The sequence below is a fragment of the Uranotaenia lowii genome, chromosome 2 (genome assembly GCF_029784155.1).
Source record: "Uranotaenia lowii strain MFRU-FL chromosome 2, ASM2978415v1, whole genome shotgun sequence".
NCBI lineage: Eukaryota > Metazoa > Arthropoda > Insecta > Diptera > Culicidae > Uranotaenia > Uranotaenia lowii.
This window is the reverse complement of record NC_073692.1, coordinates 398,789,576-398,808,319: the sequence shown is the minus strand read 5'-3', so window position 1 is coordinate 398,808,319 and position 18,744 is coordinate 398,789,576. Positions and strand designations below refer to the sequence as shown.

The 18,744-nt window shown below is 42.3% G+C and overlaps 1 protein-coding gene across 1 annotated transcript; it reads left to right on the top strand.

Annotated features, from left to right (window-relative positions):
* Nucleotides 1–725: 725 nt before the first annotated feature.
* Nucleotides 726–18,744, top strand: LOC129743321 (structural maintenance of chromosomes protein 5; the record flags this gene model as incomplete). The annotated part of the gene is made up of 6 exons (XM_055735305.1): nucleotides 726–905; nucleotides 976–1,117; nucleotides 1,180–1,736; nucleotides 1,811–2,620; nucleotides 2,695–3,859; nucleotides 18,553–18,744. Coding segments are annotated over exons 1-6 (2,919 nt in total), but the record flags the coding sequence as incomplete, so codon positions are not given.

Below are 18,744 nucleotides of genomic sequence, written 5' to 3'. Positions count from 1 at the left end.
TGAATTCTGAATCTGAATTCTGAATCTGAATTCTGAATCTGAATTCTGAATCTGAATTCTGAATCAGAATTCTGAATCTGAATTCTGAATCTGAATTCTAAATCTGCATTTTGAATCTGAATTCCAAATCTGAATTCTGAATCTGAGTTCTACATCTGTATTCTAAATCTGAATTCAGAATCTGAATTCAGAATCTGAATTCAGAATCTGAAATCTGAATCTTTACTCTGAAATGTTATTTTTTTTTAACCTCAAAAATTAAAAAAAAACTCTCTTTTATCAAAACAAAACCCACACAATTCATATAATTCATATCGCATCACTTTTGGTGTTGTTGGAAAATGTTTTTTCTCTTTAAGAATTATCTTAAAAATGCCTTTTCAAAAATCAGTTTTTTTATACAAATAGTTGAAATTTGTTTCGTTATTTTAAAAGTAAATGTGTATCTATGTTGAATTTTTTTTTTATAAAAAAATTTCAAAATCTTTCCAAATTTTTATTTAGAGTGTACTTCTTATGTCGCCAAAGACCTCTACTGTTTTCATGTTTACTCGATTACTTCCTAGGTGGCGCTAGTAGCAATGTGCTGCCACCTTTGGAATTGTAGCGATACCGGAACGGGAATTTAGCTTATCGATTGGGTTCGGGTCTATGGAAGTATTTTTCTCGTTTCTTTGTTGCACGAATCACGAATCTTCCTGTAAACAAACGATACAAATTTGAGCCGGTTAAAAGCGCGAATTTGGTCGTGTCGTTTGTTCTTCCAGTAAAATTCCTCCCAATTTTCTGTTAAATCTTGTTTGTTCACTTTCGTTGGAGTAGTTTAATGTTGTTTAACCGTTCGTTATTCAAATGGCCAATTCTGTTATCGGAAAAATCAAATCGGTTGCCGTAAAGGATTTTGTGTGAGTAATTTTTCAAGTCAAGCCGCAAAATTTCAGGTTCCAATTTTTACTGTTGAAATTTGAATTCCAGTACCTACGATGTAGCCGTTTTCTATCCGGATGAGCACCTAAACATAATCATCGGTCCCAATGGCACTGGAAAATCGACGATTGTTGCCGCCGTCGTTCTCGGCATGGGAGGACACTGTAAGCTGTTGTCCCGGTCCGGAAGTGTAAGTTCGATTCCGTATAATAGTCTTAAAAAGGCATCTGATAAAATTTGTTTTTATTATAGCTGGAAGATTACGTCAAAAACGGGAAGGAAGTTGCCCAAATCGAGATAGCCATCTTCAAGAATGCCAAACGGGGAGTTATCATTTTCAACCGGGTGTTCGACCGGAATGGGTCAGATCGGTTCGAAATCGACGGGACCAAGGTGTCTCACAAGGAATTTCTGAACCGCATCCGCCAACTGAACATTCAGATCGATAATCTGTGCCAATTTCTGCCCCAGGATCGGGTGCAAGACTTCACCAAAATGAATCCCAGGGAGCTGTTGCTCAATACTCAGGCTTCCGTCTGCCGGCCGGAAATGTACCAGCTGTGGGAACAGCTGCTCGAAAAGCGGAAAGAGCAGAAAAACGTGTTCAAATCGAACGTGGACAATTTGACCCGGCTGAAGGAGGCGGAAGCCAAAAACGAGGAGCTACGTGCTCAGATCGAAAATATGCGCGTTCGAAAAAACTTCGTCAAAGATCTGGAAGTTTGTAATGCGCGAAAAGCTTGGCTGGAGTACGAGAATATCTATCTGGAGTACAATTCTACCAAGGAAGATTTGCAACTCGGTAAAAAGTAAGATTTTGATGAATTTTGAATGAGTAGCATTTTTTGTCTTAGCATAATTCTAATCCTCTGTCCACTTTCAGGAATCTGGACGAAAAAGAGAAACGTTTGAATCCGCTAAAATCCAAGGCTGTCAAGCTCAATAAAACCAAGGCTGACATGAACGAAAACATCAAAACCGAACAAGCCTCCGTATCTGCTCATTCGAGTAAACTGCGGCAACTGGAAACCCGGACCGAATCCCTGGAAGATTCCATTGCCAAACAGAAACGGGACCTCCAGGATGCGATTTCGCATGCCGCCGGGAGACAATCGGAGCTAGACCAGGCTCGGCAAAGTCTGGCGCTTGCCGTTCAGGATTGTAAACATGCCTACCAGGAGCTGGGTCCAGAGGCAGAACAGACACGCCGAAAAGCGGAGCTGACGGTCAAAATAAACAAGCATCGACAGGAGTGCGACCTTCTGATGGGTCGCCGAAACGATTTGAATCAGAAGCTGGAATCGGAGCTGAAACCGGAAATGGTCAGCATCCAGCGTCGGATCGATGCACTCGAAAATGTGGCAACGGTCAAGTTGAAGCTGCTACAGTCTCAGTTCGAGAGCACCTATCGGGCAACGCTTTGGTTGCGAGACAACCAGCATCTGTTCCGAGCTCGCATCTACGAACCGATGATTCTGGAGCTGAACGTCCCTAACAGCGAGAATGCCAAGTATTTGGAAAATACAATTAACAAACGTGACATGATAGCCTTCACCTGTGAAGACAAGGAAGATATGGCACTGTTCTTGCGAAAAGTACGGCAGGAGATGCAACTGGAAGGCGTCAATGTGGTTTTCTCGGAAGCCGCCGATGATCTTCACTACCAACCGAAAATTCCCATTCAAAGTTTAGAGTGAGTATTACTTGATTTAGTTAAGTAAACAAAAACTCGCAGATTCATTATCTCAAACACCTTTTTCCCCACAGGCGCTACGGGTTCCGTTCCTACTTGATCGACATGGTCGAAGGACCCTACCCGGTGCTCAACTTCCTATGCAAACTCTACAACTTGCACAACGTTCCTGTTGGTGTTAATGAAACCTCAAAATATGCCTCCCAAGTGCCAGATGAAATCCGATTGTTCTTCACACCCACCAATCGCTTTTTCATGAGCAAATCGAAATATACCGGTGAGAAAAGCTCACGGTGCGATGAATTGCACGCCCTAAATCTACTGAACAAAAACGTTGACCCGGAAATTCTGGAAGAGCGCAAAGGAGCCCTGCAACGATTGGTCAAGGAATGTGACAAACTTCGTAACCACCGGAATCAGATCGAAGATCAAATTAAATCGGTTCAGGACCAATGCACCGAACTGACCACCCAGAAGAAACAAATCGACGAAAAGTTTAACCGCTACGAGCAATGCAAGCTCAAACTCAAACGACTGGAGAAAAAGTGCACCGAACTAGAAACCCGCCTCGTGGATGTTAGCTCCGAGAAAATAAAGTTCAAAGACGCCTGTAAAAAGATTATAGACGATTTGATGCGGGTTCACACTCAAAAAGTAACGGTTCTCGATGACTATCTAGCCGCTACAATCAAAATGGAGAAAATAAAAGAAGAACTAAACATTTTCCTGACCCAAAACGCAGACCTCGAGAGTGACATCCGTTCGGCGCAAGATGCCGTAGATTCTGCCAAACGTAGTTTCGAATCCGTAAACAGAAAATTTGAGGAAATAAAAGATCGTCTCAAACAGAAACAAACCCAAGCTAAAAAGCTAACTGCTAATACAACACCCTCAAATGACAATTTCCCATACAAAAGCGAGTTCGAAAAACTTCCAAGCACAATCGAGGACCTGAACAACCATATGGACGAAATCCAGGCTCGAATCGACTGTATGTCCCAGAACAACGGGAACATCGAACAGGAGTACGAAGCGCGCCAGAGGCAGATAGAGGAGCTACGTAAGGCGGCCACCGATATCCGGACCAGTACCGAGGCCTTGGAGGCGGAACTGCAACGGTTGCACGACGAATGGTATCCGGAGATCAATCGGGTAGTCCAGGTTATAAATGGAAATTTTTCCCGGTTCATGAGCACCATGGGATTTGCCGGGGAGGTGGAGATCACCAGGAATAATGAGGTAAGTCAAGACTTATGATGTTGATTCAAACAATCTGATATCGAGATAATTTCGACAGATTAGTATGAAATGATCCCAAGAATAATAATCACAGGGCTCGCGGTAATTCAGAACACTTTGTACGTCTTACTCCAGCAGGTGCTCTGAACAATAAACGTTTTGTCATATGAGCTTCGCGAATCAATTTCAGGTGGAGAGGGTGTTTTGAGTCATGTCATGGGCCGCGCAGCTTCAATCCTCATTCGCTATGCCCTTTTTATCGAGATTTTCATCCGCAATGATGATTTATCTTATATTTTTGTCCAAAGACTTTTTTGGCCAAGACTTGTGCACTTGTGCACAAAAACGTTTAATGAAGATTTGGGAAGAAATGCCGAACTAATGCCAAATGCCATGCGTGAGGATTGCAAACTCCAAAAAACGTCTACGGGCCGTTATCAAACATTTAGGTGAAAATTTTGTACCCAAATACTTAGTTTGTAAATTTACTACTCATAGATGATATTGAAATTTATTTTGAAGAGAAATGACTAATGGTTTGAATTTTAAAAGTGTCGACAAACCGCTCTGCTAATCCATTGGATTGCAGGTGCAGGTGGAATGGTGCAGTCTTGAGGTGAACGATACGGTGTTTGTCACAGTACGATTCGAACTGGTCGCTGGTGACCTGCATCCCGTTGTCCGTAACGACCGTTTCCAGTTGACCGTATTTCGCGAAGATTCCACAGAGGATTCGCAAGGTGTCTACGGTAGTGATGTCTTTGGTTCGTACTATTTCCGGCCATTTTGTGTACGAATCCACCAACATGAGGAAGTAGCTTCGATCCAGCGGATCCGGTCGGTCTTGGCTACGGTTGCACATTCGTTGCATGAACGGACAAGGTTTGCTACTTTGTCGTCGAGATTGGGCTAGTATAAACACAATACATACTAACGAGTCAAAGAGCGCATTCGTCCAACTCCGGGATGCCCTTTGTGGAGTTGTTAGAGAACGCACTCACTCCCGGAACCTTGGCGGGATGACCAAACTTTCGCCATAAAGAAGGCAACCGGCGACAACGGAGAGACTCTCGGCATTGGATAAATAGCTAAATCCGGGATCGGTGATACTGGTTTTCTTGGTCGGTCAGCCTTCGTTGCGAAGCGAATCACTTGCTGCAAACTGGTTTCGCTTTTGGTTTCGCCCTGAACTGCCTTGAAGAAGCGCGGGAAAGCTTGAAGTGACTCATCGACTACGGTGTGAACCCTTTTTTTCAGCTCGAGACTGACGATTACGTGCTCTTCCTCTGGTTGCACGTGACTATTGATGAGCCCGGAGAGAACGTACGCGTGTCCAAAGCTGTCGGTGGAGATGTAGCGAATCTCGAAGTCGTAAAGAAGAAGAGTAAGGGCTCAACGCTGAAGCCAGTTAGCAGTGTAGATGGGATGGGGAAACCCTTTTTCGAGCCGAATATTTGCAGGAGCGGCTTGTGGTCGTTCTCGAGAATGAATAACGACCGAACAGCATCCTATGAAACCGCGTAACACCAAACACCAGCGCCAAGCCCTCCTTCTCAACTGACAGTAGTTTCTATCGGCATGAGTAAGGCTACGGGACACGTGACAGATCGGAATGAAGGCTTTAAAATTTGTCTCAAAAAATTCTGATATGGAGTTAAAATTCGAAAATCGTGTTTTTGTACATTTCAGAAATCGTATTAAAATTCCGAAACTGATTAAAATTCAATTTTTAAATACAGGCTGAGAATTCAGATTCAGAATGCAGATTCAAAATTCAGAATAAGATTTACCGTGAAAGCACCAATGGCCGCGCAGTACCAATGGCCGCGCATTTTCAACTTTAATCTTTATTTTCCCCTAAATTCAACAAAGAAAATTTCTATGTTTCGCATTTTCGGATACCTCCACTACGTATCTTTCACTTGCCATACTAGAAATAAATTTATTCTGCTTTTTGAGGCCAGGAAAAAATAAAAACAAACATCGTTTTTGTCGGAAGCCATTTTTTCTGTTGTCCTTAGCAAGTGAGCTAAACGGGTCCCTTTTTGTAATTCAGTTTTTTGTGTTTAATTCGAGCACCTTGGCAAAAATTTTCGAACGTAAGGTATTTGTTGCTGTATAATGAATCAAATGTGAAAAAAAGTGAACAGTTTGAAGGTTCTGTTGCGGAAAAAATGACAATTTTGTTGTGCACGGCCATTGGTACACTTGATTTTCGAATGTTTCTATTGCCGCGCACGGATAGTATTCTAGTATTTATCAGCAGTTAAACTTAGAGAACTTCTTCGGAATTTCACAAAGGTTACATAAGATTCACAGGCAAGTATTCCAATCAATGTTTTCCTTCACATTCCGGCTGAAAAAGAACAATTTTTTGAAACAGTGTCAGAAGAAACGGTTATCTAATAAAAATTGCTACAAAGTGTTGGAAATTTGAGGTTAGATAGCAGTCCGGATCTGTTTAGTTTTAGGTGGTCAGTTTCCTCGTGGATTTTCAGACAGCTCGTCGAATTTGTGATGATTTATCGAAATCGGGACCGAAAACATTGTTCCATCTTCCGACAAAATAATGCTTTGTAAAAATGGCGCCTCATACTAATTTTGCACTGTCTATAGTTTCACAAAACAATGACGACAAATCGGTATTTGTTGAGTGAATCTTGAAAATCCTTACCTGAGAATAATCGCAATGAGCCTGAGAGCTATGTAAACAGCATTTTAAACTGTTTGGATACCTTATTCACTGTTTAAACCACATTAAGAAGTGCGCGGCCATTGGTACACTTGTGAGCGGCGATTGGAACAAGCATCATAAGCGTGCGCGGTCATTGGTACACCAGCACTTTTTACAAATTCGCGTTTTTTGTGACGTTAGAATGAAAAATCTCTCACTTTTAAATTTTTCCCTTAAAGAACGTAAATTTGATTAAGTGTCAGTGCTTTTTTTTTCGCAATCGCATAAAAAACGATTTTGTACGGCACAGAGAACATTCATCATAGCTTAAATGCGCGGCCATTGGGTCCTTCACGGTAGCTTGTAAATGAGTTTTTCAATTAACATAAAATTGTTGAGGAATTCAAGAGAACATGAACCTAAAAATTTGCTTGTCAATTGAATTTCCAGATACCAATTTTTTTAATTAAAATAAGGTTGTACACACGATTTAATTGAAAATCACAAATATAAAGTAGAGTTTGAGTTAATTTTTTAAGTTTTGTTTTATGATAAAAATCCCAAATATTATTTGAAAAAAAAAACATGAAATTGATTCTTTGTGAACAATATTTGCTGTTAAAGAAACATGTAAGGTACACCGGGGTAAGTGGGGACAGTGGCTGTTAAAACAATACAGTAAACTATTTTTTCAAACTTTTAATGCAGAATGTTAAATTAACTTGTAATCTATCCAATAACTGTAAAAGAGATACGGTTCTGACAATTGCGGATGTTAACGGTGACTTTTTATAAATTTTATATTTTTAACTACGATGTCGAGGTGATGTGCATCTTTTTCAATCGCAAATTTCTCGTAAACTAGCTGGCTCTTGGCGAAAAACTCTACATTGAAATAATCCTTACATTCGAAACAACCAGTTAGGAAAAGAAACGACGGTTAAAAATTGAGAAAAAAGGGTTTATTTGCAAAAATCTAAAATTTTGTCTCCAAACCCTACCTGGGGTAAGTGGGGACGGCTTAATACATGCTTGATGTTAACACATTTTTTCAATTTTCTCTCCTTCTGTTGCCACGGATTTAATCATCGATAAAGTGTTAGAAGCTAAGCGTGTAGGAGGTAAAAAGAGAGAAGAATAAATAGCGGAAGTAGAAGATAGGAAGAGAAGCGAAAAAGTAGTTTGTCAGATTGGTGGAGATCGAAATCGCTTTATTATAATCAACGTGGTATTAGCCGGAGTGATTACTCGCTACAATTATAGTTTAGTTTTTTTGAAACTCGTGAATTGCCTGTGGTAACGATTGGACTTGAGAAGTCAAAGATATCGAAAACCATCGTAAGTGGAAAAAACCAGCTAATTTGTGAACTTTGCCTAAAATCTTGTCTAATTCTATAGGTTAGGTTACGTTGGCAATATCACCTCGTTCACTTGCTTTATTTGCCAATATTGTAGTCGCAAGACGAATCATTTGCTCTACCAGAGTAACAACCACGTTGATATCTAAAATTAGATTGTTGTGCGCCGAGTATACGAGTCGCCACTGATATTGTAAGTAATAATTGCTTCCCTTTTGAAATTGTATCCTAATAGAAAACCATATTTCTAGCTTTAAAGCATAATAAAAACATTATCGCTAACGGAACGGTGGTGTTGATTTTTTCGGCGGCAACAAACTTTAAAGAATATCAACATCCGGATTCGGGAGGAGCAAAATGTCCTGCAACCGAATCGCAAACGTTGATGGAAATGATGAGACGCATCATAACTGCATGATGTGCTCGAAACCTGACGAAGAGCAGACCATGGTGGCCTGTGATGTGTGTTCCAGGTGGGGACATTTTTCGTGTGTCGGAGTGGATTCGTCAATCAAAGATCATCCATGGACATGCGCGGATTGTAGCGCTGCAGCTAAAAAAGGAACGTCATCTCGTTCAAGCAAGTCCGGGATGTCATCAGCTTCACGACTCACTCTTCGGATGAGAAAGTTGGACGAGGAAAAGGACGTGCAAATGCAAATTCTGGACGAAAAGGAAAAAGTGCAGCTAAATAACGTCGCCAAAAAATACGCTTTGCTGGCACAAGAAGCTTTAGCTGAAGACGGCGATGTGAGTGTTCGGAGTAGGAGAAGTTTGAAAAGCACCGACAGTAAGGTACAGCAGTGGTTATACCAAAATCCGGTTCTGCAGATGGGTACGGCAGTGGCAGAAACAACCCAAGCACCATCTGGCATCAATGCAGGTATTGGTAAACAAGCTGGGACCCAGCTGCCAGCAGTCACTTCAACGAACAACGCCGTCTACACTGGAGCAATGAAGAAGAATAGGCCAGGTATGTTGCCGACGACGCAAGTGAACCCCGGTAGTGCCGAAGCTTTGCAGTTCCCTGCATATTTACAGTTTTTGCCACCAAATTCTTTTGTCCCACAAATGACATCCACACTCCACCAACCAATTGTAACGGGAAACAATTACCCGGCTTTTCCCATGGTGTCATATTGTACGGGAGCTCCGATAGTTTCGAGTTTGCCAACCATTGGGACCAAAGTCAAACAACCGAACATTCCCGCCGGCTACAATCAACAATGGGAACCAGTGCCCCCGCCAGTGAATGCCGTGCCATTCCCTGTTGCCCATCCGATTACGTCGATGGCTCACAATCAACCGATGGAATATCAACCGAGATATCAGCATCCGACGAATTACGACCAAGGAGCAAGAGAACACGACGGGAACTGGAATCGATTCCAACGTCAGCTAGCGGCCAGGCAAGTGGGCTATAAGGAGTTACCAGTTTTCAATGGCAATCCCGAGGATTGGTCACAGTTTATTTCCAGCTATCGGAACTCAACCAGTGTTTGTGGCTTTTCGGATTCGGAGAATCTGCTGCGATTGCAGAAGTCGCTCAAGGGAAGCGCACTCGACGCGGTTCGGAGTAATTTATACGAACCTGCGTCGGTTCCACTGGTGATGTCAATGTTGGAGAATTTATTTGGAAACCCGGAACGACTAGTACAAGCTTTGCTGCAGAAAGTCAGAAGCACGCCCGCACCTAAACCCGACCGGCTTGAGACACTCATCAATTTTGGTGTTGCGGTTCAGAACCTGGTGGGCCATATGAGGTCTGCGAATCTACGGTCACATCTGACCAACCCCAGCCTGATGCACGAGCTTGTGCAAAAACTTCCAGCAAATTATCGTCTTGACTGGTCTTTGCACATGAGAAGAATGGACAAAGTGGACTTGGAAGTTTTTTGCGACTACATTTCGGTTCTTGTCTCAGCTGCCAACGATGTTACGTTCACGTATGAAGCTCCATCGAATAGATCAACGAAACCGGAAAAGAAAGATCGAGACACGGCCTTCATTCACACTCATGTTCAACCACAGGAGGCACGTAGTGATCGTTTCACCAAAAAGGAACAACCTCGGCTGCAGAACGAATCAAAACCGTGTTTTGTCTGCCGTAGTACTACGCATCGAATTCGAGACTGCCTGGACTATAAATCGTTAACAGTCCCCGATCGTTGGAAGCTAGTGTCTGAGCACAAGTTGTGCCACAAGTGCCTGATTCCACATGGGAAGTGGATTTGCAAATCGAAGCGCAGGTGTGAGATCGCTGGTTGCGATCAGGAACACCATACCCTACTACACCCAGGTCAACCGAAGGAGAGCTCTTCAGCGACGATTGCATTTCATCAGCAGATGAAATCGGCTACATTATTTCGAATTGTGCCGGTTATTTTGTACAACGGAACAGCCAAACTGCATACATTCGCCTTCCTCGACGATGGTTCGTCGACAACGCTTTTGGAACAATCCGTGGCGGATCAGCTGGGTGTTAATGGTGTTCACCTTCCGCTCTGTATGATCTGGACAGCGAACGTGACTCGACGTGAAAACAGCTCAAAAAAGGTGAATCTCGAGATTTCTGGATTGCGCAGTGAAAAGCGTGTACCACTTCAAGGCGTACGCACGGTTGAAAAACTCGACCTTCCGGTGCAATCGCTTTGCTATGATTATTTGGCTCGACGATATCCCTATTTGGGAAAACTGCCAGTGGACAGTTACCAGGACGCAATCCCGAAAATATTGATTGGACTGGACAATTTCAAGGCTGCAGTTCCAGTAAACAGACGTGAAGGTCAAGCACACGAGCCGGTGGCGTTGAAATCCAGAATAGGATGGACGATTTGTGGCAACGTTAGTGGTTCCAGCAAGTGTTCACAAGTACTGAAGGTTTCTCCGTCTTTGCACATCTCTGAGTGTCCAGAGGATAAAAATCAGCCCAATTTGCACGATCTCGTGAAAGGATTTCTCGCTGTTGAACGCCTGGGCATCTCGGCGACCCCAGTCGCGCAATCAGGAAACGATCGACGGGCGGTGGATATTTTGAACAGAACCACTCGTTTTCGTGAAGACGGGCATTACGAAACGGGCCTACTCTGGCGCTACGATAAGTTTAGCTTTCCCCCGAGCCGTAGTATGGCAGAAAGGCGGAATCAATGCCTACAGCGAAAATTGGGTAAGGATCCCGAGTTACGTGTGAAGGTGAATAAGCAGATACAAGACTACCTGGCCAAAGGGTACGCTCATAAAGCTAGCGAACAGGAGTTAAATGAGTCAGACCCCTACAGAACATGGTATCTTCCGATTAGCGTGGTCACCAACCCAAAGAAGCCTGGGAAACTACGCATCGTCTGGGATGCGGCAGCGAAATCCGGAAACGTTTGTCTGAATGATATGCTCCTGAAAGGTCCGGACATGTTAACTGCGTTGCCGACTGTTTTGTACCGTTTCCGGCAAAGACAAGTGTGCGTTACTGGGGACATTCGAGAAATGTACCACCAGGTGAAAATTCGACGGGAAGATCAGCAAGCGCAGAGATTTTTGTGGTCCGAGGATCCGAATTCGCAACCGGAAGTGTACGTGATGGACGTGGCCACGTTCGGTGCTACGTGCTCACCCTGCTCGGCACAGCACATAAAGAATTGGAACGCTAAACGATGGGAGGAGCAGTATCCAGAAGCAGTCGAGGCCATAATCGAGGGCCACTATGTGGACGACTATGCGGATAGCAGGGACACCCTGGAAGAAGTCGTTGAACTTACCCAAACGGTTCGTATGATACACTCGTCAGCAGGTATGGAGTTAAGGAATTTTCTATCGAATTCGAGTCAAGTTCTCTCTCAACTCGGACAAGAATGTGTTACGGAACCGAAGCAATTTAGCGACAATACAGTGTACCAAAGCGAACGCGTACTTGGTATGACTTGGTACCCAGACAGCGATCAGTTCGGCTACAGAGTTCTGCTACGGGATGATTTGCAACAATTGATTGCCGGAAAATTAATTCTTTCGAAAAGAATGATATTGAAATTCGTCATGAGTCTGTTTGACCCTTTAGGCTTACTTGCGCATTTGTTGATACAGGCCAAGGTGTTGATCCAAACGTTGTGGAGAAACTCTGTGGGCTGGGATGATCCAGTTCCACCGGAGATCGAATCACTATGGACGAGATGGTTAGATGTGTTCCGAGAGATGGATGTAGTGAGAATCCCACGTTGCTACTTTCCCCATTATGCGAAAGATAGTTATCAAACGTTGCAAATGCACGTATTTGTTGATGCAGGAGAGAACGCATATTCAGCTGTGGCATACTTCCGGATAGTTGACTGTGGACAGCCTCGATGTATTTTAGTGTCTTCCAAAGCCAGAGTGGCTCCATTGAAGCCGTTATCAATGCCCCGCTTAGAGCTAGAAGCAGCAGTAATCGGTAGCCGAATGTCAAAATCAATTGCCCAAGGACACTCTATTCCAATCAAGAAAAAGTTCTTCTGGAGCGATTCCAGCACGGTATTGTCATGGATCAAGTCGGATGCCATGAAGTACCGGCCGTACGTGGCGTTTCGAGTGGGTGAAATCCAAGAACTGACCAACGTTGATGAGTGGCGCTGGGTCCCTACCAAAGAAAACGTAGCGGACGAGGCGACAAAATGGGGAAAAGGTCCCTGTTTGAAATCGGATAGCAGATGGTTCATCGGGCCAGAGTTCCTGTACCTTGCTGAAGCGGAATGGCCACAGAAGGTGGTTAAGCCAGTTGAGATCGTCGAGGAACTGCGACCGATACATGTGCATCGAGAAGTGAAGGACCAGCTGTACGATTTAGGAAAGTTTTCCAAGTGGGAACGTCTTTTGCGAACCGTGTCGTTCATGTTCAGTTGGAGGAATCACGTTAGAAAAACTGGCCAGGTGAAAAAAGCAACTACGGTAGGCGAACTGAGACAGATTGACTTCGAGTACGCTGAAAGAGCTCTATGGCGTCTTGCTCAAAGTGAGGCGTACCCGGATGAAATCATCATATTGGAAAAACTCAAGTCGGATCCCAAAAACTTAAGCTGCAAACTGGAGAAAACCAGTCCTCTTCGTAAGCTGTCGCCGTTTGTAGACGAAACGGGAATTATAAGAATGCAGAGCAGAACCGAGTATTCGCCGTTTGCTGCGTATGATGCCAAGTACCCTATCATTTTGCCCAAAGGTCATCGTGTGACGGAGTTGCTAGTAGATTGGTATCACAGAAAATATGCGCATAGTTACGGTGAGACCGTTGTGAACGAGTTGCGGCAAAAGTTCTACATTTCCGAACTCAGAGCCGTTGTACGTCGGGTGGCGAAAGGATGCTGTTGGTGTAAGGTGTACAAGGCGAAACCGGAGGCGCCACGAATGGCGCCTCTTCCGGAAGAACGAGTGACACCGGGAGGAAGGCCGTTTTCCGTAGTAGGCATCGATTACTTCGGTCCATATTCGATCAAGATTGGGCGATCCAACGTCAAGAGGTGGGTGGCCTTATTCACCTGCCTGGTGGTGAGAGCGGTGCACCTGGAAGCGGTCACGTCATTGTCAACTGAAGCCTGTAAGCTTGCTATACGCCGATTCATCGCACGCCGTGGACCCCCACTGAAGGTGTTCAGTGACAATGGCACGAACTTTGTCGGCGCGAGTCGCGAGCTCCGGAACGAAATAAAGATGCTGAATGAAGGGTTAGCTTCGACGTTCACGAACGCGGAAACCGAATGGCTCTTCAATCCCCCTTCCTCTCCGCACATGGGCGGTGCGTGGGAGAGGATGGTGCGCACGGTGAAGGTGGCAATGAATGCTTTACATGAATCTCGTTCTCCGACAGACGAAGTCTTTGTCACTGTTCTTTGTGAAGCGGAATCCATCGTCAACTCCAGGCCGTTGACACACCTCCCCTTGGAAACAGCTGACCAGGAATCTTTGACACCCAACCATTTTTTGCTGCTTAATTCCCATGGTGCTAAACAACCAGAAAAGCGTCCAACCAGCGAACGAGAAGCATTGACCAGCGGGTGGAATCAGTGTCAGAAGCTGCTAGATACGTTCTGGCAAAGATGGGTGAAAGAATATCTCCCAACACTCAATCGAAGGACGAAATGGTACGATGACGTGAAGCCTATAGTAATCGGTGACCTGGTATTCATAGCTGATGATGGTATTCGTAACCGTTGGATCCGTGGCAAGGTTGTACGTACAGTTCCAGGGAAAGATGGAAGAACGCGTCAGGCCTATGTTCAAACTGGAAACATGGGAATCATGAAAAGACCGGTGGCGAAGCTGGCAATCGTGGACGTGAGAGAATCGGGTAAAGCTGCTGATCCGGAGCATCTTTACGGGGCGGAGGATGTTGCCACGGATTTAATCATCGATAAAGTGTTAGAAGCTAAGCGTGTAGGAGGTAAAAAGAGAGAAGAATAAATAGCGGAAGTAGAAGATAGGAAGAGAAGCGAAAAAGTAGTTTGTCAGATTGGTGGAGATCGAAATCGCTTTATTATAATCAACGTGGTATTAGCCGGAGTGATTACTCGCTACAATTATAGTTTAGTTTTTTTGAAACTCGTGAATTGCCTGTGGTAACGATTGGACTTGAGAAGTCAAAGATATCGAAAACCATCGTAAGTGGAAAAAACCAGCTAATTTGTGAACTTTGCCTAAAATCTTGTCTAATTCTATAGGTTAGGTTACGTTGGCAATATCACCTCGTTCACTTGCTTTATTTGCCAATATTGTAGTCGCAAGACAAATCATTTGCTCTACCAGAGTAACAACCACGTTGATATCTAAAATTAGATTGTTGTGCGCCGAGTATACGAGTCGCCACTGATATTGTAAGTAATAATTGCTTCCCTTTTGAAATTGTATCCTAATAGAAAACCATATTTCTAGCTTTAAAGCATAATAAAAACATTATCGCTAACGGAACGGTGGTGTTGATTTTTTCGGCGGCAACACCTTCATTCAATACAATTTAGCTTTATTTATCATTCAGATCATGAAAAGTTGGGAAAAGTACTTGTTTTTTCTAAAATAAGCATATATTTTCGAAAATATCGGATTACACACAATAATAATTGAAAGATGCCTTATTAATAGTACCATGAACATCTTTCAAAATTTCGGACGGTTCGAGCAATAAAGTAACGTATTCAACCAAAAAAACACAAATTTGTTGAAAATGTCCTGAGAAATCACAGGGAAAATCTGCCGTCCCCACTTACCCCATAAAGCGGGGTAAGTGAAGACACCAGCAGTCCATAACAATTTACGTGATAACTTTTTTCGCTTTGCGTCTATTAAGCTCATCTCTTCAGCATTTGTGAACAACATGTTCTGCATCACATTGAACGCGATTTTATCAAAATTGACCCACTACTGATTTTTTAATGATTTTTTAAAGTTGAACTATACGAAAAACCGTCCCCACTTACCCCGGTGTACCTTACCTGATTTTCACCTGAAAAATCTGCACAAAATTTTATATTTTCTCGGTGTATTGTTTAACATTATTAATATTGCTGATTTTTTAAAAGCCAAATTTCAAACCAAAATCATAAATTTGGTTCATGTTTGCACCAAGCAAATTTAATCCAAAAATTTTTTATCGATGTTTTTTTTTGAAAATTTGATTTAAAGGTTAGAATCTCGGAATTTGCAAAAGAGTTTGGAAGATTTGGCTTGTTTGATACAGGTATAAAATAAGTTTTTTTTTTAAATTGAAGTTAGAATCAAATAAGTTTAATCTACCAGACTGTTCAACAAATTCGAAGATTTTAACCATCGATTAAAGCAAATTACATATTATGTTTCTTAAGGTTTCATTATAAAAATTAAGGGCACCCTTTAGGCAAAGGACCACTTTTCTCAAGTTACGGTTTAATAGGAAAACTATTACTGAGCACTTAAAAATGAATAATCATATAGTTACAAACATAATTCCCCCGCGATGAGAAGTTTTAGCCTCAAAAGGACTCTGTGATTTCTCACAAGCTGCCGCAAAAAAAAAAAATCATATAGTTACAAACTTAATTTGTTTTAATTTTGTTATTGGTGCATTGTTTGGCAAAAATCATAAGTAAAAATCAGTAATAAAATAATTTGTTGGAAGTCGTATTCCATTCGTAGTTTTAGCATAAGATGTGAAACAACCTCATAAAATGCGTAGGTTTTTCAAATCAAATGTCTTTCACAAAAAAAAGAGTTCATTCGGTAAAATTTCACAGAAAGAAGAGTACGCCCATTTCTCGACCGAAAAAGAGTACATGTACTCTTAAAAGAGTACGTATGGTAACCCTACTCTAATATTAACTTTAAAAATGCATAGCTGGATTGCTGAGGCATAAGCTACAGTTCCAGCAATGATCACACTGACATGACAAATCATGTCATTTTCTGGCTAATTTTACCATCACCGTCGGTATTGCGAACCTGCAATATTTAAGAAAAAATCCAAATTTTCAATAAATTGGAACAAGATGAACAAAAGCTTGCATGCAATATATTTGTATTCAAGAATTTATCTTTTTTTTTTTTTCAATAAAATACCTTGAACTTTTTTTTCGGATTTTCGGAAAAATTGAAGGTGGGGAGTGAAGGTGGCAAAAGGAGAATTTTATATTTGTTCCGACCTAATATAAAGTCTGTTTCACACACACGGAAAAAATAGATCATTTTTCCACAAAAAAATAACGTACAACAAAAGTAAAAATGTCATTTTGTAGGGTTTTTATTGCAAGGAAAAAAAATACATAAAAATCATTCGTCAGCTTTTCGGATGAATTTTCGAACTTTTTTTGTGATACCACCCATCATTTTCTGCTCAGTACTGCTGGTAACCTCATTCGCCATCTTGCTCCACCACTTTTCCATTTGAGCGGGTTTTTTCATGGTTCTGCCACATTTCTTCAGTTTGCCCTTAACTATTGCCCAATATTTCTCGATGGGACGAAAATCCGGACAGTTTGGTGGATTGATACTTTTTTCAACAAAATCGATCTTGTTCTCCTTATACCACTTAACGACATCTCGGCTGTAGTGGCAGCTTGCCAGGTCCGGCCAGAACTTCACCGGACCTTTGTGGGACCGAATGAATGGCCAAACCCCTCTTCTGGAGACATTCTTCTTTGTAAACATTTCCATTCATTGTGTCCCCAGTGATGAAAATCTTAGTCTTCTTCCCACAACTACAGATCCTTTGTTAAATCATCAACTTACGAGCAAATTTATCTGCGAAAACAACTTTGAATCTACCCGCAACATTCCCTTTACGCTTCGCAACGTAAAATTTGCTACCGGGTATTGGTCCAAAATCCATTTTGACGTAAGTTACGTCGTCCATCAAAATGCATCCGTTGTACTTGGTCAACACTTTCTCGTACAACTTTCTTGCCCTGGTTTTGGCAACCAGGTTTTTTTTTCAGCGTCATGTTGGGGTGTTTGCTTGCATGATACGACCGCAAGCCTTCTCGCAAACAAATTCGTCGAGCTGTACTGTGGTTCGTCTTGAACTTTTTCGCCGAATCACGCAAGGAGATTCCAGGATTATTGTGAACTGATCGAATTACCTTTGCTCGCAGCTTCCGGTCATATTTTCCACTATTACGCCTGGTTTGTTTTGCTCGATCCATCGTTAGGGTCTCCCGGTAACGTTGCAGCACCGAATTTACAGTCCATTTTGGATTTTTCAGGAATTTCGCGATCTTTACCCCTGACCACGTCGGTTTCTCTACGTGAGTGTGAAACCGACGTTTTTTCACCACTAAGTAAACAAACCATCCGGATCAAAACACTGTTAGTAGATTCGCAATGTGACAACTAGGGGCGCTGCAGTAAATGAAAAGGTGCGACCAGATTCTATGTGAAACAGACTTTAGATTTAACAAAAGTTGATGGAACAGTGTAACACCGTTCAAAAAACAGACATTCAGTTTGGTATCAAAGAGGAAATCATTAACTTCAAGAATAATAACGCTTGAATTGATGATTTTGTTGAATTACTTTTTCTTTATTTAGTTGTGATAAAAACATTTCAATACGAGAGCAAAGATGTTGTTATTGCTAATATTGCACTTTAAATTTTCTTCAAATAATGGTAATCTGAGATTTCCTTTTTTAACATCAGTTGTCCCCGTCTCGGTAAATGATCAACAGGGAATCTTTCTTCCTTAACTCAATTGGAACAGGTCTTGTTACCTAAATGTATTAAACGCGTGGCAATACTGGTTCGGAAATCAGATCCCTAACGTGTACAATATTAGGCGCCTGTTGATCTAATTGATTTGCCTTTACATGGAAAATGCTAACAAACCTACCCGATTTTTTTCCATTTCGTTTGAAGCCAGGAAGATCTCCCTCCTACACAGGCCCTTGAGAACTTTTTTCATATTAATTTTCCTAAGTTTCGTGCAATTGTTAATAAACTAGATTTTTTTAGACAGAGAAGATTGAAAATTTAGAGATTCTTAAATAGAAAATTGAAGAAAACTCATATGAAGAAACCCTTTTAAAAATGTGAATTTTCTATCCCTTTTTCTAAGCTTCAAGCTAAGAAAAATAGAAACCGACAAAAACTCATAATGCAACCTTAACGTACTCCCACTATCTGGAATCTTTCGACCTCTCAACGTGTGCCTTTTTTTGTTTGTTTCTGGTCTTCTGCTTTCCAGCGTGACTACGACGAGTACGGTATCCAGATTCGTGTCAAGTATCGGAACATCGAGAAGCTGCAGGCCCTGGACCGGCAAGTGCAATCGGGCGGCGAACGAGCCGTGGCCATCGCCATCTACACCCTGTCGCTGCAGCACATCACGCACGTTCCGTTCCGTTGCGTGGACGAAATCAACCAGGGCATGGATCCG